At 45.0% G+C, this 27,092-nt stretch overlaps 2 protein-coding genes and 2 pseudogenes across 3 annotated transcripts in view; 2 read left to right on the top strand and 2 right to left on the bottom strand.

Annotated features, from left to right (window-relative positions):
* The window catches only part of SVOPL (SVOP like), a 101,973-nt gene extending 84,248 nt beyond the window's left edge, over positions 1-17,725 (bottom strand). The window contains exon 1 of the mRNA XM_010356308.2: positions 17,541-17,725. The gene's annotated coding sequence lies outside the window, so the exon portion shown is untranslated. The remainder of the gene's footprint in view (positions 1-17,540) is intronic.
* On the top strand, positions 4,509-5,062 carry LOC104656617 (annotated as a pseudogene).
* Positions 17,726-17,957: 232 nt separating the features above from the next.
* Positions 17,958-22,417, top strand: LOC104656634 (annotated as a pseudogene).
* A 798-nt stretch (positions 22,418-23,215) lies between these two features.
* ATP6V0A4 (ATPase H+ transporting V0 subunit a4) overlaps positions 23,216-27,092 on the bottom strand; it is a 68,038-nt gene continuing 64,161 nt past the window's right edge. Inside the window, exons 20-21 of one of the 2 annotated variants that reach the window (XM_010356306.1) lie at positions 26,183-26,354; positions 23,216-23,641 (exon numbers count right to left, since the gene is read on the bottom strand). In XM_010356306.1, the coding sequence (XP_010354608.1) occupies positions 23,548-23,641; positions 26,183-26,354 (266 nt within the window). In that variant the 3' untranslated portion in view covers positions 23,216-23,547. The remainder of the gene's footprint in view (positions 23,642-26,182; positions 26,355-27,092) is intronic. The other variant, XM_010356307.1, reaches the window with a different exon arrangement.

Below are 27,092 nucleotides of genomic sequence, written 5' to 3'. Positions count from 1 at the left end.
ACAGCCAGTACAAATGGCCAATGAAAAGGTGCAGGACATCACTAATCCTCAGAAAAATGCAAATCAAAACTACCGTGAGACCTCGTGCTTGTTAGGATGCAATTATCAAAAGGACAAGAGAGAGATAGTTGTGAGAATGTGGAGAAAAAGGAACCCTTGTACACTGTTGGTGGGAATGTAAATTGGTGCAGCCACTATGGAAAACAGTATTGAACTATCCCCAAAAAATTAAAATAGAACCACCAATATGATCCAACAGCCCTACTTCTGCATATATCGAAATGGAATTGAAATCAGTTATCTCCGAGGGATATCTACACTCCCATGTTCACTACAGCGTTATTCACGAGAGCCAAAACATAAAAGCAACCCAAATGTCCATTAACAGACGTGTGGAAAAGAAAATTCGGTACATGCATACAAGGGAATTTTTTTTTTTTTTTTGAGACAGAGTTTCACTCTCATTGCCCAGGCTGGTGTGCAATGGCAGGATCTCAACTCACTGCAACTTCCGCCTCCTGGGTTCAAGCGATTTTCCTGCCTCAGCCTCCCGAGTAGCTGGGATTACAGGCATGCGCCACCACACCCAGCTAATTTTGTATTTTTAGTAGAGATGGGGTTTCACCATGTTGGTCAGGCTGGTCTCCAACTCCTGACCTCAGGTGATCCACCTGCCTCAGCCTCCCAAAGGGCTGGGATTAAAGGCATGAGACACCGCTCCCGACCACAATGGAATATTATTCATCTTTAAAAAAGAGGGAAATCCTGCCATCTGCAACAAGGTAGACGAACCTGAAGGACATGATGTTAAATTAAACAAGCCAGACACAGAAGAATGAATACTATGTTATATCATTTACATGACGAATCTAAAATAGTCAAAGTCATAGAAGCAGAGAGTGGAATAGTGGATGCCATTCTGAGGGGCTGAGGGGAAGGGGAAACAGGGAAGTATTAGTCAAAGGCACAACATTTTGGCTATACAAGATGAATGCGTTCTAAAGATCTTCCTACAGCATTGCACCTGTAGTTAACAATATGGTACCATGCACTTAAAATTTTGCCAGGAAGGTAGATCTTCTGATAAGTGTTCTTATCACAATAATAGCTGAGTGTGGTGGTTTATGCCTGTAATCCCAGGAATTTGAGACCAGCCTGACCAACATGGTGAAACCCCGTCTTTACTAAAAATACAAAAATTAGCCGGGCATGGTGGCAGGTGCAGTGGTGGGCATCTGTAATCCCAGCTACTCGGGAGCCTGAGGCAGGAGAATCACTTAAACCCAGGAGGCAGAGGTTGCAGTGAGCCGCGATTGCGCCACTGCCCTCTGGCCTGGGCAACAGAGCAAGACTCTGTCTCAAAAAAAAAAAAATAAATAAATAAATAAATAAATAAATAAATAAATAAATAAATAAGCAGGCAAGAGGAAACTTTTGGAGGTGAGTTTATGGCATAGATTGTAGTGATTGTTTCACAGTGATACTTATCTCCAAACTCTTCAAGTTGTATACATTAAATGTGTACCAGTTTTTATGTCATTCATGTCTCAATAAAGTGGTTAAAACAAAAACAGAAACAAAAAAAACCCAAGCCAAGCTGTCCTTTTGCCAGAACGTAAAAATAGCCAGAGAGGGCCGGGCACCGTGGCTCACACCTGTAATCCCAGCACTTTGGGAGGCCGAGGTGGTTGGATGGCCTGAGGTCAGGAGTTCGAGACCAGCCTGGCTAACATGGCAAAACCCCGTCTCTACTAAAAATACAAAAATTAGCCGGGCATGGTGGCTGATGCCTGTAATTCCAGCTACTTGGGAGGCTGAGGCAGGATAATCGCTTGAACCTGGGGACGGAGGTTGCAGTCAGTTGAGACCGGTGCCACTTCACTCCAGCCTGAGCAAAAGAGCGAGACTCTGCCTCAAAAAAAAAAAAAAAAAAAAAAAAAAAAAGCAGAGAACATCTGTGTAGTAGCACATCAAGGTCATTAATGTTTGCCAAGTGCTGGCTCTGTAGCTCCTATGGAAGCTTCAGAGGAGGATCTGACATGTTCCAGGCCTAAGGAGTTTTTTGTTTCTGGGGTTTTTTTTTTTTTTTAGTTTGAGACAGAGTTTCACTCTTGTTGCCCAGCTACAGTGCAATGGCGCGATCCTGGCTCACTGCAACCTCCGCCTCCCAGGTTCAAGCAATTATCCTGCCTCAGCTTCCAGAGTAGTTGGGATTACAAGCATGCACCACCATACCAGGCTAATTTTGTATTTTTAGTAGAGACAGGGTTTCTCCGTGTTGGTCAGACTGGTCTTGAACTCCCCACCTCAGGTGATCCACCTGCCTTGGCCTCCCAAAGTGCTGGGATTACAGGCATGAGCCACCACGCCTGGCCTAGTTTTTAATCTAGCTGGGGATGCAAAAGATAAACATAACAAACAACTATATTGCAGTGTATCTATTCTTTGTTTTCTTAAACACTGTCACAGAGACAAAAATATTCCCAGATGGGAAAGAGATCAATAATGCTCAAAGATAATCCATGAAATTCTCTCTCTCAAGAAAGACCATAAAAAGTATGAAAAGTTGTTATTTACACATAGTGAGAAAAGCAAAATAATTGGTGTCTCAGCCCATCTGGGATCCTGAAAATTATGAGGACAGACAATTATGAAACTACTGCTCCCTTTTCAGACATTATTGGAACAGCATTTGAAGGGTATTCTTTATTTGGAAGCTTTTTTTCCCCCCCTTTTCTCCTTTTCTTTTTTTTTTTTTTTTGAGATGGAGTTTTACTCTTGTTGCCCAGGCTGGAGTGCAATGGCGTGATCTTGGCTCACTGCAACCTCTACCTCCCGGGTTCAAGCAATTCTCCTGCCTCAGCCTCCCAAGTAGCTGGGATTACAGGCACCCATCACCATGCCCAGCTAATTTTTTTTATTTTTAGTGGAAATGGGGTTTCACCATGTTGGCCAGGCTGGTCTCAAACTCCTGACCTCAGGTGATCCACCAATCTCAGCCTCCCAAAGTGCTGGGATTACAGGTGTGAGCCACTGCACTTGCCCTAAATGTTTTTTAAAATTTTAATTCAATTTTTATTTTTTGATACACGATCTTACTCTCTTGCCCAGGCTGGAGTGCTACCACACCTGGGCAAAAAAAGAAACAAACAAAAAAAAAAAATTGACTTAATAAAAATTTAAAACTTTTGTGAATCTAAAGACACTATCAAGAAAGTGGAAAAAAAAAAAAAAACACAGAATGGGAGAGAGTATTTGCAAATCATACACCTGATGAAAGTGTAGTATCCAGAATATATAAAGAACTCTTACAACTCAACAATAAAAAGACAACCTAATTTTGGTTTTTTTTTTGGAAACAGTCTCACTCTGTCGCCAGGCTGGAGTGCAGTGGCATGATCTCAGCTAACTGTAACCTTCCCCTCCCGGGTTCAAGTGATTCTCCTGCCTTAGCCTCCTGAATAGCTGGGATTACAGGCGCACACCACCATGCCCAGCTAATTTTTGTATTTTTAGTAGAGACAAGGTTTCACCATGTTGGCCAGGACGGTCTCAATCTCTTGGCCTCGTGATCCACCCGCCTCGACCTCCCAAAGTGCTGGGATTACAGGCATGAGCCACTGTGCCCAGTGACAATCTAATTTTTTAAATGGGCAAATGATTTCAATAGACATATCTACAAAGAAGATATGCAAATGGCCAATGAGCACATGAATAGAGACTCAGCATCATTGGTCATTCGGGAAATGCAAATCAAAACCACAAGATATCACTTCCTACTCAGTAGGACGCCAACATTTTTTTTTTTTTTTTTTTTTTTTTTGAGACAGAGTTTCACTCTTGTTGCCCAAGCTGGAGTTGCAGTGGCATGTTCCCGGCTCACTGCAACCTCTGCCTCCTGGGTTCAAGTGATTCTCCTGCCTCAGCCTCCCAAGTAGCTGGGATTAGAGGCATGCACCACACTCGGCTAATTTTACATTTTTAATAGAGATGGGGTTTCACTGTGTTGGTCAGGCTGGTCTTGAACTCCTGACCTCAGGTGGTCCGCCTGCCTTAGCCTCCCAAAGTGCTGGGATTACAGGTGTGAGCCACAGTGCCCAGCCAGATCCCTAAAATTAAAAATGTAGGCAGTATGTTTCTCATACTTTAGAATTTTTTTAAAAGAAAGGCAGTAGCAAGTGTTAGTGAAGATGTGGGGGCATCAGAACCCTTATGTGTTGCTGGTGGGAATTTAGAATCATGTAGCCCCTGTAGAAAACAATTTGTCAGTTCCTCAAAGGGTAAACATAGATTATGTGCTGTTCCACTCCTAGGTATAACCTCAGGAGAATTGAGAACATAATCTTATAAGTTGAATTGTGTGCCCATCAAAATTTATACGTGGAAGACCTAACCCCTAGTACCTTAGAATGTGAGTTGATTTGGAATTAGGAGCATCACAGATATAATTCGTTAAGACGAAGTCAGCTCTTTCTCTTTCCCTAAGTGGTCTGAGGTAATCTGTGAAAATGGTTCAGTATTCACTTGACCCAGAGAACTCCACAAAATCATGCAAATCAAGTGGTTCAAATCTTTGTTTCACTTTAAGAACACTCATGACACTTCCCAGGTCATCAAGGGTATGCCTATATGGAAAACCACGAAGTATCTGAAAGATGTCACTTTACAGAAATAGTGCATCCCATTCCGATGTTACAATGGTGGAGGTGGCAGGTGTGCCCAGGCCAAGCAGTGGGACTGGACACAAGGTCAGTGGCCCAAAAAGAGTGCTGAAGTTTTGCTGTACATGCTTAAAAATGCAGAGAGCAATGCAGAACTTAAGGGTTTAGATGTAGATTCTCTGGTCATTGAGCATATCCAGGTGAACAAAGCACCCAAGATGCACCGCCGGACCTACAGAGCTCATGGTCGGATTAACCCATCCATGAGCTCTCCCTGCCACACTGAGATGATCCTTACTGAAAAGGAACAGATTGTTCCTAAACCAGAAGAGGAGGTTGCCTTGAAGAAAAAGATATCCCAGAAGAAAGTGAAGAAACAAAAACTTGTGGCACGAGAGTAAATTCAGCATTAAAATAAATGCAATTAAAAGTAAAACAAAAAAAAAAGGGGGCCAGATGTGGTGGCTCACGCCTGTAATCCCAGCACTTTGGGAGGCCGAGGTGGGTGGATCATGAGGTCAGCAGTTTGAGACCAGCCTGACCAACATGGTGAAACCCCGTCTCTACTAAAAATACAAAAATTAGCCGGGCGTGGTGGCACGCGCCTGTAATCCCAGCTATACAAGAGGCTGAGGCAGGAGACTCTCTTGAACCTGGGAGGTGGAGGTTGCAGTGAGCTGAGATCACGCCACTGCACACTCCAGCCTGGGTGACAGAGTAAGACTCTATCTCAGAAAAAAAAAAAAAAAAATTAAGTTATACCGGAGTGGAGTGGGAGTCTTATCCATTGTAACTGATGTCATCATAAAATGGGAGAGTTTGGACACAGAGACAGCACACACAGAGAATGGCCTGGGAACACGAAGGCAGAGATGGGGGTGATGCATCTACAAGCCAAGGAACCTCAAGGGTGCCAGCAACCACCAACAGCTAGGGGAGAGGCATGGATCAGATTCTCCCTCCCAGCATCAGAAGGAACCCACCCTGCCAAAATCTTGGTCTCAGACTTCTAGCCTCTCAAATCATGAAATGATCAATTTCTCTTGTTAAAGTCGCTCAGTGTATGGTACTTTGTCATGGCAGCCCTAGGGAACTAATACATGTGTCCACGCAAACACTCATACATGAATGGTCAGAGAGGCATCATTTATCATAGCCAAAAGTAGGAATGGTCCAAATGTTCATCATCTGACGAATGGATAAATGAGATGTGGTCTATCCATACAATGGAATACTATTCAGCAAATAAGAAGGAATGGAGTTCTGATACTTGCTACATCATGAATGAATCTCAAAAACATGCTAAGCAAAAGAAGTCAGACACAAAGACCATCTATTGTATGATTCCATTTATATGAAATATCCATTTACATGAAAATTCACAGAGACAGAAATAGATGAGTGGTTTCCAGGGGAGGGGGAGAGTAGGGAGTGACTGATAATAGGTGTGAGGATTCTTTGGCAGGTGATGAAACATTCTAGAATTCTACTGTGGTGATGGTTGCACAACCTTGTGAACATACTCAAGATCACTGAATTGTACCTCTTTCTTTCTTTCTTTCCTTCCTTCCTTTTTTTTTTTTTTTTTTTTAATGGGTCAGAGTCTCACTCTGTTGCCCAGGCTGGAGTGCAGTGGTGCAATCTCAGCTCACTTCAACCTCTGCCTCCCAAGTTCAAATGATTCTCCTGCCTCAGTCTCCCAAGTAGCTGGGACTACAGGTGCCCGCCACCAAGCCCAATTAATTTTTTGTATTTCTAGTAGAGACTGAGTTTCACCATGTTGCTCAGGCTAGTCTTGAACTTGAACTCCTAACCTCAAAAGATCCGCCCACCTTGGCCTCCCAAAGTTCTGGGCTTATAGGCATAAGCCACCTCACCCAGTCTGAACTTTACCCTTTAAAATGGTGACTTTTATGTACGTGGATTATGTCAATTATATATTTATTCCTTTTGTAAAAACAGAAAAATAAAATAGTAATGCAAATCACAGCAGCAGACTTTAAAACCAAAAGGAATCTGGCTATTTATAGTATCTGGGAATAAAATGATTTAGTTTGATGGAAAATTTGTATTTTTAAATCCTAGTGAGTTCATTTTAAGTTCAGTTACAACTGAAATGCTTAACAATGAGTTCTGTCTTCAGTCAACTCTAAATCTCTTCCATCAGTCATGTTTTATGATGTCTCGTAACAATCTAAACATATTTTACAATTTTAACAATCTTAAAGGTTTATATTTTAGAGGGCCAATAAAACAATTTCCAGCAAGTCTCCTTGTTTTCTATATTGAACTACAAGAAACCTGGAAATCTTCCACTTACTACTGAGCAGAACAAGTTTTTTCTGTTGTTGTTTTGTTTTTGTTTTTGGAGACCAAGTCTTGCTCTTGTCGCCCAGGCTGGAGTGTAATGGCATGATATCGGCTCACTGCAACCTCCGCCTCCCAGATTCAAGCGATTCTTGTGCCTCAGCCTCCTGAGTAACTGGGATTACAGGTGTGCGCCACCATGCCCAGCTAATTTTTGTATTTTTAGTAGAGACGGGGTTTCACCATGTTGGCCAGGCTGGTCTCAAACTCCTGATCTCAGGCGATCCGCCCACCTCAGTCTCCCAAAGTGCTGGGATTACAGGCATGAGCCACCGTGCCTGGTCCAAGTTTTTATTTATTTTAATTTAATTTTATTTATTTTTGAGGCAGATTCTCACTCTGTCGCCCAGGCTGGAGTGCAGTGGTGTGATCTCGGCTCACTGCAACCTCTGCCTCCCGGGTTCCAGGGGTCCTCCTGCTTCAGACCCCCGAGTAGCTGGGATTACAAGGGTGCACCACCACACCCGGCTAGCTTTTGTATTTTTAGTAGAGACAGGGTTTCACCATATTGGCTATGCTGGTCTCGAACTCCTAACCTCAAGTGATCCAACACTTTTGGAGGCCGAGGCACATGGATCACTTGCATCTGGGAGGAGGAGGTTACAGTGAGCTGAGATCACGCCGTTGCACTCCAGCCTGGGTGACAAGAGTGAAACTCCATCTCAAAACAGAAAAAATAGCCTTATGAGTTGCACATCAAGTTATGCTACAAAATGGAATTAATTATATCCATCATTCTTTCAAAATCATGTGTGTGTGCATGTGTGCTGAGAAGACTGCAAGCCGTATCACGTTGTTTAAATAGTGAGAAAGAGGTAGTGATGGGAGGTGAAGCTGCAGAGGTGGGCAGCGCCAGAAGCACCCCACCTGCTGAACATAGATTCCATTCTATAGCCACTGCTCCCCAACATTGGGCCAAAACATATAAACCCTCCATACAAAAAATATGTGACACAAATACGTATTACAGTTTTCCAGATTACCATTTTGTATAACAAAAATTAACATAAGGCCGGGCGCGGTGGCTCAAGCCTGTAATCCCAGCACTTTGGGAGGCCGAGATGGGTGGATCTGACCTCCGAGAGGTCAGGAGATCGAGACCATCCTGGCTAACACGGTGAAACCCTGTCTCTGCTAAAAAATACAAAAAACTAGCCGGGTGAGGTGGCGGGCGCCTGTAGTCCCAGCTACTCAGGAGGCTGAGGCAGGAGAATGGCGTAAACCCGGGAGGCGGAGCTTGCAGTGAGCTGAGATCCAGCCACTGCACTCCAGCCTGGGCGACAGAGCGAGACTCTGTCTCAAAAAAAAAAAATAAAAAATAAAAAAATAAACATAATAGCATTATTGACTTCATAGTCATTATATATTTCTGATTAAAAATAATAATAATATTTTGTTTCCATGATATGAAGAAAACTAAAATGTGGCATAGTTTTAGGCAACTGATGATATAAAAGAAAATAAAATTCCTTTTGGTCTTGACATTAGACCTCTAGAGAAATAGAATCTTCATATGCAACCCTTGGTCCTAGAGTGAGCAAGATTTACATGGCCATAAAAAAAGCGGCTGTGTATTTATTTCAGGTTCACAGTCAACCTCCAGAGTTTTGAATAAAACACCTAAGACTTGATTGTGGTTTCAGGATGGAACAAAATGTTAATATCTTTGACAAGGGGGACAGCCAGTTACATATAACAACGGTGATAGTTGGAAGTCAGTGAGGAAAGATGGAGGGATTTGGTAGGCATCCTACCCAACGATCAATATGGTGACTAAAACGCACATAATAAGGACTAGAGCTATAAGTGTACTATGTATAATTCAAAAGTAACTAAGAGAATAACTGAAGATACCTATACCATATTGGGAGAATAGCACAAAGGAAGGAAAATTATGACCTAAATTATTATTTTTCTTGTGAGTAATGGATTGATACTGTCATAAACCAAGAAATAAAGTAGAATTATATTGTTTTAATCATAAAAGTAATCACTTGGCAAACTAAAAACACACAATAAAAAGAAATTTCTTGGCCGGGCGCGGTGGCTCAAGCCTGTAATCCCAGCACTTTGGGAGGCCAAGACAGGCGGATCACGAGGTCAGGAGATCGAGACCATCCTGGCTAACACGGTGAAACCCCGTCTCTACTAAAAATACAAAAAAACTAGCCGGGCGAGGTGGCGGGCGCCTGTAGTCCCAGCTACTCGGGAGGCTGAGGCAGGAGAATGGCATAAACCCGGGAGGCGGAGCTTGCAGTGAGCTGAGATCCGGCCACTGCACTCCAGTCCGGGCGACAGAGCGAGACTCTGCCTCAAAAAAAAAAAAAAAAAGAAAAAAAGAAATTTCTTGCCAGGCATGGTGGTTCATGCCTGTCATCCCAGCACTTCGGGAGGCCAAGGCAGAAGGATTGTTTGATTGCTTGAGGCCAGGAGGTCAAGACCAGCCTGGGCAATATAGAGAGACCTCTTCTCTACTACATTTGTTAAACAAATTAGCTGGGCATGGTCCCAGCTACTTGGAGGGCTGAGGCAGGAAGATCACTTGAGCCTAGGAGCTCTAATCCAGCCTGGATGATAGAACCCAGAGGAAGGAAGGAAGGAAGGGAGGAAGGGAGGGAGGGAGGGAGGGGGAGGGAGGGAAAGAGAGAGAGAAAAGAAAAGAGAAAAGAAAAGAAAGAGAAAGGAGGGAGCGAGGGAGGAGAAAAAGAGAGGGAAGGAAGGAAGGAAGGAAGGAAGGAAGGAAGGAAGGAAGGAAGGAAGGAAGGAAGGAAGGAAGGAAGGAAGGAAGGAAGGAAGGAAGGGGAGGGGGGAGAGAGAGAGAGAGAAAGAAAGAAAAAAAGAAAGGAAGGAAGGAAGAAAGGAAGAAAGAAAAGAAAGAAGAAAGAAAAAGAAGGAAGGAAGGGAGGGAGGGAGGGAGGGAGGGAAAGAGAGAAGAAAGAAAGAAAAGAAAGAGAAAGGAGGGAGGGAGGAGAAAAGAGAGAGGGAGGAGGGGGAGGGAAGGAAGGAAGGAAGGAAGGAAGGAAGGAAGGAAGGAAGGAAGGAAGGAAGGAAGGAAAGAAGGAAGGAAGGAAGGAAGGAAGGAAGGAAGGAGGGAGGGAGGGAGGGAGGCAGGGAGGAAGGAAGGAATGTCTTTGGGGATGTGGGAAGTTGAAGCAGGAGATTGCTTATTTCTGTTATAAACTCATTTTACTATTTGATGTGTTGCCATGTGCCCTTATTACTTCAAGAAAAAATTTATAAATTTAAAGAAAGCTAAACAGCAAAACAGAATATGAAACCTACATGTTTAACAGAAGCTCTTACAGCTCAGGAAGGAAAAGATGGAGGCATCAGGGACATGAAAAATACATACAGTGGCTGGCAAATCTATGAAACCGTGTTCACCTGCACCGTACCTTCACATTAAAGGGAGTTATAATTCTTCTCTGTCAGATTTGCAAGAATTTAAAAGATTGATTATACCAAGTGTAAGAGAAATAGGCACTTGAACTATTCTCAGATGTGTAAATTGGTACAACCTTTCTCGAAGGCAATGAGGCATCGGATGACAGAATTGTTGACTGGGCAATTTCACTCTGAGGACTCATCCTCATGAGATAGTCAAACAAGTATACAACGATATAGGTGGGCATAAGGAAGGCCACCACACTGTTGTTTTTTTTTTGTTTGTTTTTGAGACGGAGTCTTGCTCTGTTGCCCAGGCTGGAGTTCAATGGTGCGATCTTGGCTCACTGCAACCTCTGCCTCCTGGGTTCAAGTGATTCTCCTGCCTCAGCCTCCTGAGTAGCTGGGATTACAGGTGCCTGCCACCATGACCACCTAATTTTTTGTATTTTTAGTAGAGATGGAGTTTCACCATGTTGGCCAGGCTGGTCTCGAACTCCTGACCTCAGGTGATCCACCTGCCTCTGCCTCCCAAAGTGCTGAGATTACAGGCATGAGTCACCATGCTGGTTCACACTGTTGTTTTAACAACAACAACAACAACAAAAGAATTAGGTACAACCTAAATGCTCACCAGTAGAGAAGCGGTTAAACAAATGATAATATATTCCCATAATAGAATGCCATATAGAAGCTCTTAAGTGAGGCTATTGAGTGTTGAACTGTGTTTTCCAATATGTGTCCATATGATACCGATTTACAAAATTATTATTATTTTGTTTGTTTGTTTTGAGACAGAGTTTCACTCTTGTTACCCAGGATGGAGTGCAATGATCTTGGCTCACTGCAACCTCCACCTCCCGGGTTCAAGCGATTCTCATGCCTCAGCCTCCTGAGTAGCTGGCATTACAAGCGCTCGCCACCACACCCAGCTAATATTGGTATTTTTAGTAGAGGCAGGGTTTCACCATGTTGGCCAGGCTGGTCTCAAACTCCTGACCTCTGGTGATCCACCTGCCTCAGCTTCCTAAAGTGCTGGGATTACAGGCGTGAGCTACCACACACAGCCAATTCATAAAATTATTTAAATACATACTTTTATAGATGGAATGATTTCAGCAAAGATGTTATCCAAAACTGTGTTTAGTCTTTCAACAAATCTTTCTTGAGCACTACTAGGCATCAGACAACAAATACACTGAAAAGAGTTCCTGCTTCCAAAGAACTTGCAGTCCACTGTGGGAGAAAGACCACTACCACCAGGCACAATGGCTCACACCTGTATTCCCACCACTTTGGAAAGCCAAGGTGGGCAGATTGCTTGAGCCCAGGAGTTCGACACTAGCCTGGGCAACATGGCAAAACCCCATCTCTACCTCAAATACAGAAATTCAGTGGGTGTGGTGGTGCCCACCTGTAGTCATAGCTACCTGGGAGGCTGAGGTGGGAGGATCACCTGAGCCTGGGAGGTTGAAGCTGCAGTTAGCCGTGATCATACTACTGCACTACAGCATGGGCAACACAGTGAGACTCTGTCTCAAAGAGAAAAAAGGCAAACATTCGGGTATGACAGATATGGCGATAAGGTTAGTGAAGGATGCTCTGGCAACATAAGAGAGGGCCCCTTCTCTTGTGAGTCTTGAGACCTGGGGGAGCTTCTGTAGAGAAGTCTAAATTGAGACTTCAAAGACAAGTAGTAGTTGCCCAAGAGAAAAAGGGTGATGTAAGAATTATTTGCAGGGTTTAGATTTTAGGTTTCTTGGTTCTCTTTTTTTACTTTATATTTTTATGCATTGTTTGCATTTTTATTTATTATTTATGTATGTATTTATTTTGGGGCAGAGTCTCACTCTGTCTCACCCAGGCTGGAGTGCAGTGGCATGATCTCTGCTCACAGAGCCTCCGCCTCCTGGGTTCAAGCGATTTTCCTGTCTCAGCCTCCCGAGTAGCTGCGACTACAGGCATATGCCATCACCCCTGGGCGATTTTGTATTTTTAGTAGAGACAGGGTTTCACCATGTTGGCTAGGCTTGTCTTGAACCTCTGACCTCAGGTGATCTGCCCGCCTTGGCCTCCCAAAGTGCTGGGATTACCAGCGTGGGCCACCTCACCCAGCCTAGTTTGAATTTTTAGAAAGACTGTTTTCCTTCACCAAGAATTCTTTTTGGAAAAAATGAACCACTGAAGCCATGTTGACATGTTACTCACGTGTTGTTGACATGCTGCCCACAGTGCTCCCTATGCCAGGCAGGTCTGCCTTTTTTTTTTTTCTTTCCTTGAGACAGGGTCTTGTCTGTTGCTCAGGCTGGAGTGCAGTAGCATGGACATGGCTCACTGCAGCCTCAACCTCCTCCTCCTGGCCTCAACTGATCCTCTGGCTTCAGCCTCCAAAGTAGCTGGAATCACAGGTGTACACTCCCATGCTTGGCAAATTTTTTTTTTGAGACAGTGTTTTCTCTTGTCCCCAGGTTGGAGTGCAATGGTACAATCTCGGCTCACTGCAACCTCCGCCTCCTGCGTTCGAGCGATTCTCCTGCCTCAACCTCCCAAGTAGCTGGGATTACAGGCACCTGCCACCATATCCAGCTAATTTTTTGTATTTTTGGTAGAGATGGGGTTTCACCATGTTGGTCAGGCTGGTGTTGAACTGCTGACCTCAGGTGATCCACTTGCCTCAGCCTCCCAAAGTGCTAGGATTACAGGCATGAGCCACCGCATCCTGGCCAGTCTAGCTAATTTTTAAAATTTTGGTAGAAACGGGGTCTTACCATGTTGACCAGACTGGTCTTAAACTCCTGGGCTCAGGCAATCTTCCTGCCTCAGACTCCCAAAGTGCTGGGACTTACAGATGTGAGCCACCATGCCCAGCCAAGGCCTGTGTTTGTGTGCCACATGCCCCTACCTGCTCTCCATTACTGGCCGTGACCTATTGGGCCAGGGATAGGCACTTGACCTGGAGATGATCAAATGATTAGTCAGAAGTCCTACAGGGTAGCCTGGCATAAGAGGCCCTGTTTGATAGTGGTGATGGGTGCACAATATTGTGAATGTACCACATGCCACTGAATTGTTCACTTTAAAACTGTTACAGGCTGGGCATGGTGGTGCATACCTGTAATCCCAGCACTTTGGGATACAAAGGTGGAAGGATTACTTGAGGTCAGGAATTTGAGACCAGCCTGGGCAACAGAGTGAGACCCCCATCTCTACAAAAATAATAATAATACTAATAAATTAAAAAATAAAAATGTTACAATGGCAAATTTGAAGTTATGTGTATTTTACCATAGTTTTTTAAAATTAAAAGTACAAGAAAAAAATTGCCAAAAAAATACAGGTACCCAGTAAATGTTTGTAGCATATATAAACCACAAATTACAAGACAAAAATATTAAGATTCTAATGGCCAGTCTGGGCAATATAGTGAGACCTGGTCTCTACAAAAAAGTTCTTTAAAAAATTAGCCCTGTGTGGTGGCACATGCCTGTGGTCCCAGCTACTTGGGAGGCTGAGGTGGGAGAATCACTTGAGCCTGAAAGGTGGGGGCTCCAGTGAACTGCGATCATGCCACCCGCTGCACTCCAGCCACAGAGGTGGACCCAGTCTCCAAAAAAAAAAAAAAGAAAAAAAATAAAGAAGAGGAAAAGGAAGAACAAGAGGAGGAGAAGGAAGAAAAGAAGAAGGAGAAGAAGGAGGATGAGGAGGAGGCGGAGAAGAAGAAGATGAGAAGAGAGAAGAGACAGAAGAGAAAGAAGAAAGAAGATCATCCCAGTAGATTCACAGGCAAATTGTATGAACAATTCACAAGATGAATGTAAATTCTAATTTAAAAATCTTTAGATATCATTTTATGCCAACTAAATTAACAAACATGGAAAGGAAAGAAGGAAGAAAGGACGGAGGAAGGGAGGAAAGAGGAAAGGAGGGAAGGAAGAAGTAGTGAAAAGAGAAGATGACAGGAATGGAGAGAGGGAAAAAAGAAAGGAAGTAGGGAAGGGAAGAAAGGAAGGGATGAGGGAAGAGTAGAGGTGGGAATGAAGCAAGAGGAGGAAGGAAAGAATGGAGGGAAAGAAGGAGGGAAAAGAAGGGAGGGGGAGAAGGAAGAAAGCCAGTAGTCATGGTGAGCTCGAGATTAAACTTACTCCATTTCTTCTGCCTGCATTTCCTCATCTGGGAATAAAAATAATTCTACCTGCCGGTGGGAGAAATTGCTATTGCCTACCCAACATCAGGGCTTCCCTTGTACCTTACTGGTGGCAGTGGCCACTGAGATGCAGGTGAAGGTTGTTGGGGCTTCAGGGAAAACCTTCTTCTGCCCCTTGCCTCTTCCTCACACCCCCTCGTTAGACTAGAGGCAGGGTGGCTGGCCCTCTGGCTGGCATCTCAGGTCATGATGCAAATGGAAAGATGGAAAGATGGAAACTTCGGACCAAATCTGGCCAGCATGAGAGCAACAGCCTGGAAACCGAGGACCAGGAGATCTCCGCAGCCTTGAACTGCTCATCTCCAGACACTACGTACGAAGGAAAGAAATATACCTCTTAGGTCCAAGCCACTGTGATTTGTGGTCTCTGTTACTTGCAGTTTTGTTCAATTCTCAACTGATAAACTTCCTCTTAAGTGTGTGATGACAACGAAACGAGATGATGTTTATAAAATACGTCAGTGTGCCATTGCATCAAAAGTCCTCCTGGTAGTACTATCTCTCATCTCTGAGCAAAGCTATCAAACAAATTTTTACAATTTCACCACAATCACAAAGCATTTACTCGGAAATGTTTTGAAGTATCTACAGGCTGGGGGCGGTAGCTCACGCCTGTAATCCCAGCACTTTGGGAGGCCCAGGAAGGTGGATCACCTGAGGTCAGGAGTTTGAGACCAGTCTGGAGAACATGGTGAAACCCTGTTTCTACTAAAAATACAAAAATTAGCTGGGCGTGGTAGCACACCCCTGTAGTCCCAGCTACTCAGGAGGCTGAGGCAGGAGAATTGCTTGAACCCAGGAGGCAGAGGCTGCAGTGAGCTGAGATCAAACCACTGCACGCCAGCCTGGGCGAGAGAGTGAAACTCCATCTCCAAAAAATCAGCTGGGCATGGTGGCGGGTGCCTGTAGTCCCAGCTACTTGGGAGGCTGAGGCAGGAGAATCGCTTGAACCTAGGAGGCAGAGGTTGCAGTGAGCTGAGATTGTGCCATTGCACTCCGGCCTGGGCGACAGGAATGAAACTCCACCTCAGAAAATAAAAATAAAAATAAAGTATCTACAGTTACCAAATATATATGTATCCAAAAGGCATTTATTGCTAATGTTCTGCTAATATTAGAACACACTGGGATCAAATAAAAAAATTCCCAAAAGGGGGAGAAAAAGTCGCTTGTTTTCTAAAACAGGTTGATTTTATTTTACAGGTAAACTTGAGTGGTGTTGGCAAATTGTGTTCTCAGTGTGCTACTTTCCTACTGGAAAATAAGACCTCAAAACCTCTCCAAACTAGTCACTTCATCTTACTTATGAGAGGCTCGACAAAATGGATACTTTTCACCCAAAATTCTCCGTTTTCCACATTGCAAAATCAATATATTTTAGAGAAAGAAGAAGCTTTCAAACTTCAGTTCTTCCAAAGGCATAGTTGGTGCAGGGGGTGGAGTGAGGGTGAAGAAAAGGGCTGGTGGTGAGGTGTGGCTCAGAGGAGCAAACCGGCCCTTGCCCCACCACAGGAACAGTGTTCGGTGCCCGTCAGTTGTAACACCGGTCTTCCCAACGCACGGCCCTGAAAGATGATCAGGGCGAGGTGGGTCCCCAGTGTCAGGGGAATTTGCCAAGAGGGGGAAGAAACAAACGTACAGGTTTACCTGCAACAGAGAAAGTCCTCATTCCTGCCCTATTAGGATACAGAGTTTTCGACAACAGGATTCCTTTGGTGGAGCAAGTTGCGGGGCACAGGGTTGTTGGCAGGAGATTCTCAGGATCGCAGCGTTCGCATCTGTACCTTGTAAAGGGGCTTACTCTCCAAGTCATTAAAAGGACACTCAAACACAAACTCAAAGTTAGCATATATATGAAATGTATTTTCTTAGTAGTTTCTAGAGTTTCAGCCAAAAGCTACAGAAAGAAAGAAGAGAACAAAGTGTTTGAGAGATGGAGATGAGGAACATTACTCAGGGATACAGCTTGCGATCTTAACTCAGAAATAGAACGCTGGAAAGGCTGAGTTAACATCCTTTGTTCTTTGGTTCCCTATGTCATTTTTATTATTATTATTATTATTATTATTATTTTTTTTTTTTTTTTTTTTTTTTTTTTTTTTTTGAGACAGAGTCTCACTGTTGCCTAGGCTGGAGTGCCGTGGCGTGATCTCCACTCACTGCAACCCCCACCTCGTGGGTTCAAGCGATTCTCCTGCCTCAGCCTCTTGAATAGCTGGGATTATAGGCACCCACCACCATGCCTGGCTAATTTTTTTGTATTATTAGTAGAGACGGGGTTTTCATCATCTTGGTCAGGCTGGTCTTGAACTCCTGACCTTGTGATCCACCCACCTTGGCCTCCCAACGTGCTGGGATTACAGGTGTGAGCCACCGCGCCCGGCTGGTTTCCTATGTCATTCTAAATCCTTTCTAACTCAGTAAGAGGATGGCTGGATGGATGAATGGATGAATTGGCAGATGGATGATCAGTTAGAACAACTCAGGAAAATAGGGAATAACATGGAAAAGAATGCTTTGCATCCCTCACCATCAGTTCCTAAAAAGCTACAATGGAAAAGTAATCCATGACCTACCTTCAGAAAACCTGGCAAGAAACTAATAGATTGGGGATTTACCCTGAAACCCAAGGCTCAGATGGAGTTCGAGCTTCATTAAAACAAATTTAAAGGACTGATTGACATTTTATTCTATTGAATTTTGTTATACTGATTTTTTTTAACCAGAAATAATTGGGCCACAGTAGATCTTTTTTAAACTGAGTTTTGTGTGTGGTGTGTGATGTAATTTGTTTTGCAATATCAAATGAAATTTTCATGCTCCATTTGCCCTCAGCCACAAACTAACAGTCAATGCCCCACCCCCACCCTCTACAGCAGCAGGAAAAAATAAGTCCACATCAATGTTGCCCACAAGTTTCTCACCTCTGTATATTCCTTGGACAGCCTTCCAATTTCAGGCTCTTTTGCTCCCCTCACCGTGGCCAAGTCTTAGACGGAAGTTGGAGCACTGATAGCTTCTCAGGGGTGTCCAGACCTGTGTTCCCAAGACGCCTGGCTCCCTGATCTTATCCTCTCCTTTCAGGTCGGGTCTCAGATCAGGAATCTTTAAGGGCCAACTTTGCATTCTGGGCAAGTGAATGACATCTAGGGCACACCCTCTTCTCAGCAGCCTGCACCTGATCCCCTTTTAAAGGGGAAATTACCTTTCTTGTTAAGACAGAAAGAGGCTGCCGAACTTTGGAGGAAATTACTGTTGTTCTCAGGACAGCTGGAGGAATTGCTGAATGAGAAGACCTAGGCAAGGGGCAGAGGGAAGCTTTGCCCTTGCAAACGTTTGCTCACAGCCATTGTTTAGACTTAAGGGGCAGGTTCATGCCCATTCTGTCGGCCACATCCTGCAGGGTAGCAGGCATTGTAGCCCCTGGTATAGGCCATGGTGCCCGCTACCGTGGAGCCGCCTGTACTATACATGGAGCACGCTTTGCTATGCCAGGAGTCACTGAGTGGCCAGGCTGTGAGCCAGTCTTGGGTCAACTCTGTGGGCCTCAATGTCCCTGCTTCTGTTCGTTATTCCCATAGAGACATCAATGTGCCCGACTTCCCTGATTACCATTGCACTGAGATTTTTGATGAGGCAAAGTCTTCGAAAGAGGATGGCAAGGCTAGGAAAGGGTTCTCCTATTTGGTAACTGCAACACCTGCTGTGGGTGTCGCATATGCTGCCAAGAATGTCATCTCCCAGTTTGTTTCCAGCATCAGTGCTTCTGCTGATGAGTTGGCCATGTCGAAAATTGAAATCAAGTTATCTGACATTCCAGAAAGCAAGAACATGGCTTTCAAACGGAGAGGCAAATCCCTGTGTGTATGCCATCAAACTGAGAAGGAAATTGACCAAGAAGCTGCAGTTGAAGAGTCCCAGCTGAGGGCCCACAGCATGATTTAAGGGCCAGGTACGGTGGCTCATGCCTGTAATCCCAGCACTTGGGGAGGCTGAGGTGGGTGGATCACTTGAGGTCAGGAGATCGAGACCATCCTGGCTAACACAGTAAAACCCCGTCTCTACTAAAAAAAAATACAAAAAACTAGCCGGGCGAGGTGGCGGGCGCCTGTAGTCCCAGCTACTCGGGAGGCTGAGGCAGGAGAATGGCGTAAACCCGGGAGGCGGAGCTTGCAGTGAGCTGAGATCTGGCCACTGCACTCCAGCCCGGGCGACAGAGCGAGACTCCGTCTCAAAAAAAAAAAAAAAAAAAAAAAAAATACAAAATTAGCCAGGTGTGGTGGCATGCGCCTATAATCCCAGCTATTCGGGAGGCTGAGGCAGGCGAATCACTCGAACCTGTGAGGCAGAGGTTACAGTGAGCTGAGATCACACCATTGCACTCCAGCCTGGGCAACAGAGTGAGACTCTGTGTCAAAAAAAAAAAAAAAAAAAAAAGAAGAAGAAGTAAAGAATGGGCTGGGAGTGGTGGTTCACAAGCACTTTGGGTAATCCAAGCACTTTGGGAGGCCAAGGCAGGTGAATCACTTGAGGTCAGGAGTTCAAGACCAGCCTGGCCAACATGTCAAAACCCCATCTCTACTAAAAATACAAAAATTAGCTGGGAGCGGTAGTCCATGCCTGTAGTCCCAGCTACTCAGGAGAATGGGGCAGGAGAATTGCTTGAGGCTGGGAGGCGGAGATTGCAGTGGGCCAACATCGTGCCACTGCACTCCAGCCTGGGAGAAAGAATGAGACTCTGTCTTAAAAAAAAAAAAAAAAAAAAAAAAAAAAAAAAAAAAAAAAAAAGGAGTAAAGGATGAGTGCAAAGCCTATCAGGATAGCCCATTCGAGTTTCTTTACTAGGTGTTTGCATTCCTCCTGTGTGCACCCATTGCAAGTGAAGATTTTGATGGTGATTATTGCCCTTGCAATGGGTCACACAGATGCATCTGGCAGGATCTGAGAGGGGCCTGCACCTCTTAACCTTGGAGCTCCCTCACACGAGTTCACCAGTGAGGATACAGTCATGTTGGTTAGACACTGGGACTCAACTCATAGGCTCCTATCAGTTTTTGTGTCACTGTAGAAGAGTTATTTGAGAGCAAGGCTTCTGAATTTCAAGTTGCTTGATTTGAAATATTTAAGAATTGATAATAATGTATTTGCAAACATTACTGTGAATTGAATTTAATGTTGAATACTTTTAGGCATTCACTTAATAAAACAACTGTTAAATATTGTTACACTGTCATACACTTGAAAGGTGCAATGTCTTTTAGGTAATTCTAATTTTTTACTTTAAAAACTTATTTATTTTTATTTATTTATTTTTTTTTTGAGATAGAGTCTCGCTCTGTCTCCCAGGCTGAAGTGCAGTGGCATGATCTCGGCTCACTGCAACCTCTGCCTCCTGGGTTCAAGTGATTCTCCTGCCTCAGCCTCCTGAGTAGCTGGGATTACAGGCGTGCACCACTATGCCCGGCTAATTTTCATACTTTTAGTAGAGATGGGGTTTCACAATGTTGGCCAGGCTGGTCCCAAAATCCTGGCCTCAAGCGATTCACCCACCTCGGCCTCGCAAAGTGCAGGGATTACAGGCGTGAGCCACCATGCCTGGCCTAATTCTACTTTAAAACTACAGAGTGGTATACAAAAATAAACAAAATAGAATTCAGGGTCAAAAGGCTGGTGATCCACTTAAGCACACTGTTCTTTTTAGATAGTTGTTGAGATGGACAGTAGTGAGCTGAAAACCTGAAAATCATCCAGTGGCCATGGGGGAATGGGATTGGTGGATTTCTTATCCCACCATTTGCATGCTGTCTTAGTCTATTCTCCCAGTTCAGCCATCACTGATGGTATCTCCTCCATACCCAGGGCTTTATAACCACCTTTTCTACAGTTCAGAGAGGTGGAGATCATTATTTCCATTTGGCAATGAGGGGAACAACTCCATTTCTTTCCTGAGGGCACTCATGATAAAGCATCAAAGTTGGGACTCAATCAAACATGTACACCTTCTGACCTTAGCCATCATTCTTTTGCTCAGCCTCATTAAGTGAACATTTATCGAGCATCTAATATGTGCCTTCCACCGTGCTGGAAAAGTCATGACACTGGCATGGAAGGTGACATAGAAGCTTCCTTTTACGTTTGAGCAATGCTGCTTCCATGAGCACCAGTCAGTTTTACCACACACAGGGCAGGTGGGCACTTAAAAAACAGGGTCTCGGCCAGGTGCAGTGGCTCACACCTGTAATCTCAGCACTTTGGGAAGCCGAGGCAGGCAGATTGCGAGGTCAGGAGATCGAGACCATTCTGGCTAACACGGTGAAACCCCGTCTCTACTAAAAATACAAAAAATTAGCCAGGCACTGTCGCGGGCGCCTGTAGTCCCAGCTACTCAGGAGGCTGAGGCAGGAGAATGGCATGAACTCGGGAGGCGGAGCTTGCAGTGAGCCGAGCTAGCGCCACTGCACTCCAGCCTGGGGGACAGAGCGAGACTCCATCTTAAAAAAAAAAAAAAAAGAGTCTCATCCAAAGCATAATTTTGAATTTAATAAACTCTTTTAGAACTTTACTTTGAAAATTTAGAACTGGCCAGGTGCAGTGGCTCACACCTGTAATCCCAGCACTTTGGGAGGCCAAGGCAGGCGGATCACTTGAGGCCAGGATTTTAAGACACCAGCCTGGCCAACATGGTGAAACCCTGTCTCCACTAAAAGTACAAAAATTAGCCATGGGTGGTGGCGGTTGCCTGTAATCCTAGCTACTCAGGAGGCTGAGGCTGGAGAATTGCTTGAACCTGGGAGGCTGGAGGTTGCAGTGAGGTGAGATTGCACCACTAAATTCCAGCATGTCCCTGAGACAGAGTGAGGTCCTATCTCAAAAAAAAATAAAAAAATAAAAAAAAAAATTAAATAAGATACTATTAAGTACTTTGTAAATTGCAAAGGCACTAAAAAAATAAAAAAGACAACTATACTTACTTCTATCAGTATAGTTACCAAAAAGATAATAATCTACATGGATAAAGTCCATCCAGACAAAACAGTCAGTGGGGCTCTGTGCTCATGCCTATAACCCCAGCACTTTGAGAGGCTGAGGCTGGAGGATAGCTTGAGCCCAGGAATTCAAGACCAGCCTGAGCAACATAGTGAGACGCCCCCTACCCACTGCAACTCTACGAAAAACTAAAAAATATTAGCTGGGCATGGTGGTACACCCCTGTAGTCCCAGCTACTCAGGAGGCTGAGGTGGGAGGAACATTTGAGCTAGGGAAGTTGAGGCTGCAGTGAGCTGTGATCACACCACTGCACTCCAGCCTGGGCAAGAGTGAGACCCTACCTCTCTCTCTATATATATGCAAACATATATATATATATCTTATCTTGTATATCATATATCTATCTTATCGGACTCTTAGGAGTCTGCTAGTGTAGGCACTTAAGATGCCTTTGATGACTTTGGCGCCCACAGAGCCAGGGAGTAACAGGCCAGACCACTTGGTGGTTTCCCTCCCAGCACACCATTTTCTGAACTCGTCCAAGTCTCCAAATCTCTTTCTCCAGTTACTCCAGCATAACATGCATTGACAGTAAACAAAGTCCTTGATGATGTCCTGTTGCCACACTTCTTTTCACAGGATTTAGCAATCCAGAGGTCCACACCGGGGGCGGCCCTCCCTCCAATCGAGAACATTATCTCTTCTTCCTCAGTGAAAATTCATGAGAAAGTTCCTAAGCTTGTAATGCTTAGCCCTAGACAAGGGGGAAAGGTGTTTGAGGAAGGAGGAAATGAGGAAATAGAATATGCATAATCCTTCTCTGGGATTAGTTTGTGTAGCTCTGTTGTTTGGCTTTGGCCTATAATTGTCAGTAGTAAATGGTATGAAATAATTTTTTGTTTTTCGATGGAGTCTTGCTCTGTCACCCAGGCTAGAGTGAGGTGGCTCGATCTTGGCTCACTGCAACCTCCACCTCCTGGGTTCAAGCGATTCTCCTGCGTCAGCCTCACAAGCAGCTGGGACTATAGGCGCCCGCCACCATGCCCAGCTAAGTTTTGTATTTTTAGTAGAGACAGGGTTTCAACATATTGGTCAGGCTGGTCTCGGATTCCCAACCTCAGGTAATCCACCCGCCTCAGCCTCCCAAAGTGCTGGGATTACAGGCATGAGTCACTGTGCCCAGTCTGGTATGGAATAATTTTGAATAAAAACATCTTTTTTTTTTTTTTGAGATGGAGTGTCGCTGCTCTTTCGCCCAGGCTGGAGTGAAGTGGTGCAATCTCTGCTCACTGCTTATTTTTTTGAGATGGAGTCTCATTCTGTCTCCCAGGCTGAAGTGCAGTGGCATGATCTCGGCTCACTGCAACCTCCGCCCGCCAGGGTCCAAGTGATTCTCCTGCCTCAGCCTCCCGAGTAGTTGGGATTACAGGCACCTGCCACCACACCCAGCAAATTTCTGTATTTTTAGTAGAGACGGGGTTTCACCATGTTGGCCAGGCTGGTCTCGAACTCCTGACCTTGGGTGATCCACCCGCCTTGGCCTCCCAAAGTGCTAAGACTACAGGCATGAGCCACTGCATCCGGCCGAATAAAGACATCTTAAGGAAAAAGTGAATGACTCAGATGTTTATTTTCTCAAATACAGTATTTAAAATATTGCAAGAAGACATCTGTTTAGCATTCTCCCCTCATTTCTCAATTATTTTATTATTTGAGAATTAATACCCCACACGAAGACAAAAACCACTTGCCAAAGTCCTTCTTCTCTGACATGGTTAAGTCGTGTCAAATCCACAGGCTGATATTCAAATAATACACAGCTTCATGCTTCAGGTGAGCCAAGAACAACCTTCCCATTGAACGCCTTGCAGGGGCTGATACCAAAGACAGACTGAACTTGTTTCATTGGCATGGAGACCGCTGCGGGAGGTGCAGCCCTCAGCCTACTCCTCGGCTGTGCCATCCAGGATGTGTTTAAAGGAGAACGGAGAAAACTTGTAACCATCCCCGACATAGAACTTGTTCTGGAACTCAACCCTGTTGTTGTGGGGAGGGTATGGGGTAAGAAAAGGGACATTGAAACACATCAGTTAGAGGCTGGAAGGTGGAGGGACGAGGCAGCAGAGCATTTGTAAAATCAAGCACAAAGTCAGAAGGGTTGGCCACGGCAGGCCCCCAGGCTGATGGCTATCATTAGAATCCTGAGGATTCTTTTTTTTTTTTTTTTTTTTGAGACAGAGTCTCACTCCATTGCCCAGGCTGGGGTGCAGTGTCACGATCTTGGCTCACTGCAACCTCTGCCTCTCAGGTTCAAGAGATTCTCCTGCTTCAGCCTCCTGCGTAGCTAGGACTACAGGCACATACCACCATGCCTAGCTAATTTATATGTGTGTGTGTGTGTGTGTGTGTGTGTGTTTGAGACGGAGTTTTACTCTCGTGGTCCAGGCTGGAGTGCAGTGGTGCGATCTCAGCTCACTGCAACCTCCACCTCCCAGGTTCAAGCGATTCACCTACCTCAGCCTCCCGAGTAGTTGGGATTACAGACGCCTGCCACCACGCCCAGCTAACTTTTGTATTTTTAGTAAAGACCAGGTTTTGCCACGTTGGCCAGGCTCATCTTGAACTCCTGACCTCAGGTGATCCACCCACCTCAGCCTCCCAAAGTGTGGGGATTACAGGTGTGAGCCACTGCACCCAGGCCATGAATCTGAGGATTTTTTAAGCCCTTCTCTCACCTGTCTCTTACCACCTTCCCCTTCCCCTCCCCCTCACTTCCTCTAGGCCTCTCTGCTTGTGGGCTCATGGCCACAGCATAACAACTCTTCCCTCACGGAAGGAGCTTCCCCACCCCCATCACAAGCCAAGATGCCCTCACTGTGCAGTGCCCTCTCGCATCGTTTTCCATTTCCATCTAATTCTAAAATGTGGGACTCGCATATTATAGAACGCAAAGACCCTTGACCTATATTTTTGTAACTCACATAACTGATATCATGTAGGATCATGTATGTTTTGTTTTATTTTATTTATTTATTTATTTTGAGATGGAGTCTCGCTCTGTTGCCCAGGCTGGAGTGCAGTGGCTCAATCTCTGCTCACTGCAAGCTCTGCCTCCCGGGTTCAAGCGATTCTTCTGCCTCAGCCTCCCGAGTACCTGGGATGACAGGCATGCGCCACCACCCCAGCTAATTTTGTATTTTTAGTAGAGATGGGGTTTCTCCACATTGGTCAGGCTGGTCTCGAACTCCCAACCTCAGGTAATCCGCCCGCCTTGACCTCCCAAAGTGCTGGGATTACAGGCGTGAGCCACTGTGCCCGGCCTTATTTATGTTTTATTAAGTTATGGAGTTTGGTTCATCTCCTCAATGACATGGAGGGGAATGACATCATCACGGAGGCAGGGGATGCTGTGACTCTCCTCACTCAGTACAAGAAGTGTAAAGGCTTCTTTATGAATAGTGGCCACAGAGGGAGGAAGAAAACAGCAGGGCAAGCTGTGTACAGTCTCTGCAGCTGAAGGGCCTGCTCTGCACACTCAGAATTATTGGTTGAAATATAACTTGGAAGACAACCAGAGGCCTGAACACGTTTCCACATTCATCAACCTAATGACAGCTGATTGTCGATGGATAATCTGTGCGTGTCCAGGGCTCCCTGTGAGCGTCTCCCTCCTGGTGGTACCCTCCTTCTCTTTGCACGTTTGAGACTTTCATACCTTGTTGGTATAACTCCTGCACTCAGCAACAAAAGCGAAACATCCCAGATTCACCGGGCATGTCATTCAGACATGCCTGTAATCCCAGCACTTTGGGAGGCTGAGGCAGGTGAATTACTTGAGACCGGGAGTTTGAGACTAGCCTGGCCAACACAGGGAACCCCCATCTCGACTAAAAATACAAAAATTAGCTGGGTGTGATGGTACATGACTGTAATCCCAGGACTTCGGAAGGCTGAGGTGGGTGAATCACTTGAGGCCAAGAGTTTGAGACCAGCTCAGCAAACATGGGGAAACCCCGTCTCTGCTAAAAATACAAAACTTAGCTGGGCATAGTGGCAGACACCTGTAATCCCAGCTACTAGGGAGGCTGAGGCAGGAGAATCGCTTGAACCCGGGAGGTGGAGGTTACAGCGAGCCAAGACTGCGCCACTGCACTCCAGCCTGGGCAACAGAGGGAGAGTCCGTCTCAAAAAAAAAAAAAAAGCCAAACATTCCAGATTTTCTAAGCATGTCTTCTCTGAGCCTATCTCAGATGCCACCTTGCCAATACTTGAAAGTGTCACTTGGGTTAAAGCCAATTGTAGTAACAAATGAACACTGACCACCTAAAAGGGGAGGAGTAAATGAGAACATTTAGCGTAGATAGGCGTGTCTGAATGAGTATGAATGAGTGTGTATATATATGTACATATATTACATCATTTAATATTATACTAACAGATGACTAAACTAAGGTTCCAAAGAGGTATGTAAGCTGCTGAAGTCACACACAGGTCAAGATTTGAACCCAGTCGGCTGGCCCCACAGCCCACTCCCTTTCCCAACACCACATCGAGCTTCCACGGCACAACCATACTTACCAGTGCAGTCGCAGGGCATGCAGAAAAGCAGAGAGGCCCTCCATGATCAGAAGGATGGCTACTGTCAGGACAGCAAATACGGCAAAAATAATAAAAACCCCAACGATTCCTCCCCAGCCTCGCATCTGAAGGCCGTTGTTCATCACCATAGTCCACAGCACTTCAGACAGTTCTGCAAGGTATGAGACACCACTGGGATTATCTTGTAAATGCTGATTGTTATTTATTGTATTTTTTCATCTTTTTAATTAAAAATATTAACATATATATTTTTTAAAATAGAGACAGGGTCTCACTATGTTGCCTAGGATGGTCTCCAACTCTTGGCCTCAAGCAATCCTCCTGTCTCAGCCTCTCAAAGTGCTGGGAAATCAGGCATAAGCCACCATGTCCAGCTCAGATTTTTATTATTTTATTATTATTATTTTTTTGAGACTGGTTCTCACTGTGTCACCCAGGCTGGAATGCAGTAGCGCAATTATGGCTCATTGCAGCCTTGACCTCATGGGCTCCAGTGATCCTCCCACCTCAGCCTCCTAAGTAGCTGGGGCCACAGGAGTGTGCTGCCACTCTCTGTTAGTCTTTTTTTTTTTTTTGAGACAGAGTTTCACTCTTGATGCCCAGGCTAGAGTGCGATGGCATGATCTTGGCTCACTGCAACCTCTACCTCCCGGGTTCAAGCAATTCTCCTGCCTCAGCCTCCTGAGTAGCTGGGATTATAGACACCCACCACCACGCCTGGCTAATTTTTATATTTTTAGTAGAGACAGGGTTTCACCATGTTGACCAGGTTGGTCTCAAACTCCTGACCTCAAGTGATCTGCCCGCCTCGGCCTCCCAAAGTTCTGGGATTACAGGTGTGAGCCACCACAGCTGGCCCTGTTAATTTTTTTAATAGAGAAGGGGTCTT

Source organism: Rhinopithecus roxellana, chromosome 6, assembly GCF_007565055.1.
Source record: "Rhinopithecus roxellana isolate Shanxi Qingling chromosome 6, ASM756505v1, whole genome shotgun sequence".
Classification (NCBI taxonomy): domain Eukaryota; kingdom Metazoa; phylum Chordata; class Mammalia; order Primates; family Cercopithecidae; genus Rhinopithecus; species Rhinopithecus roxellana.
The sequence above is the reverse complement of the archived record's forward strand: the minus strand, read 5'-3'. Positions and strand labels throughout refer to the sequence as shown.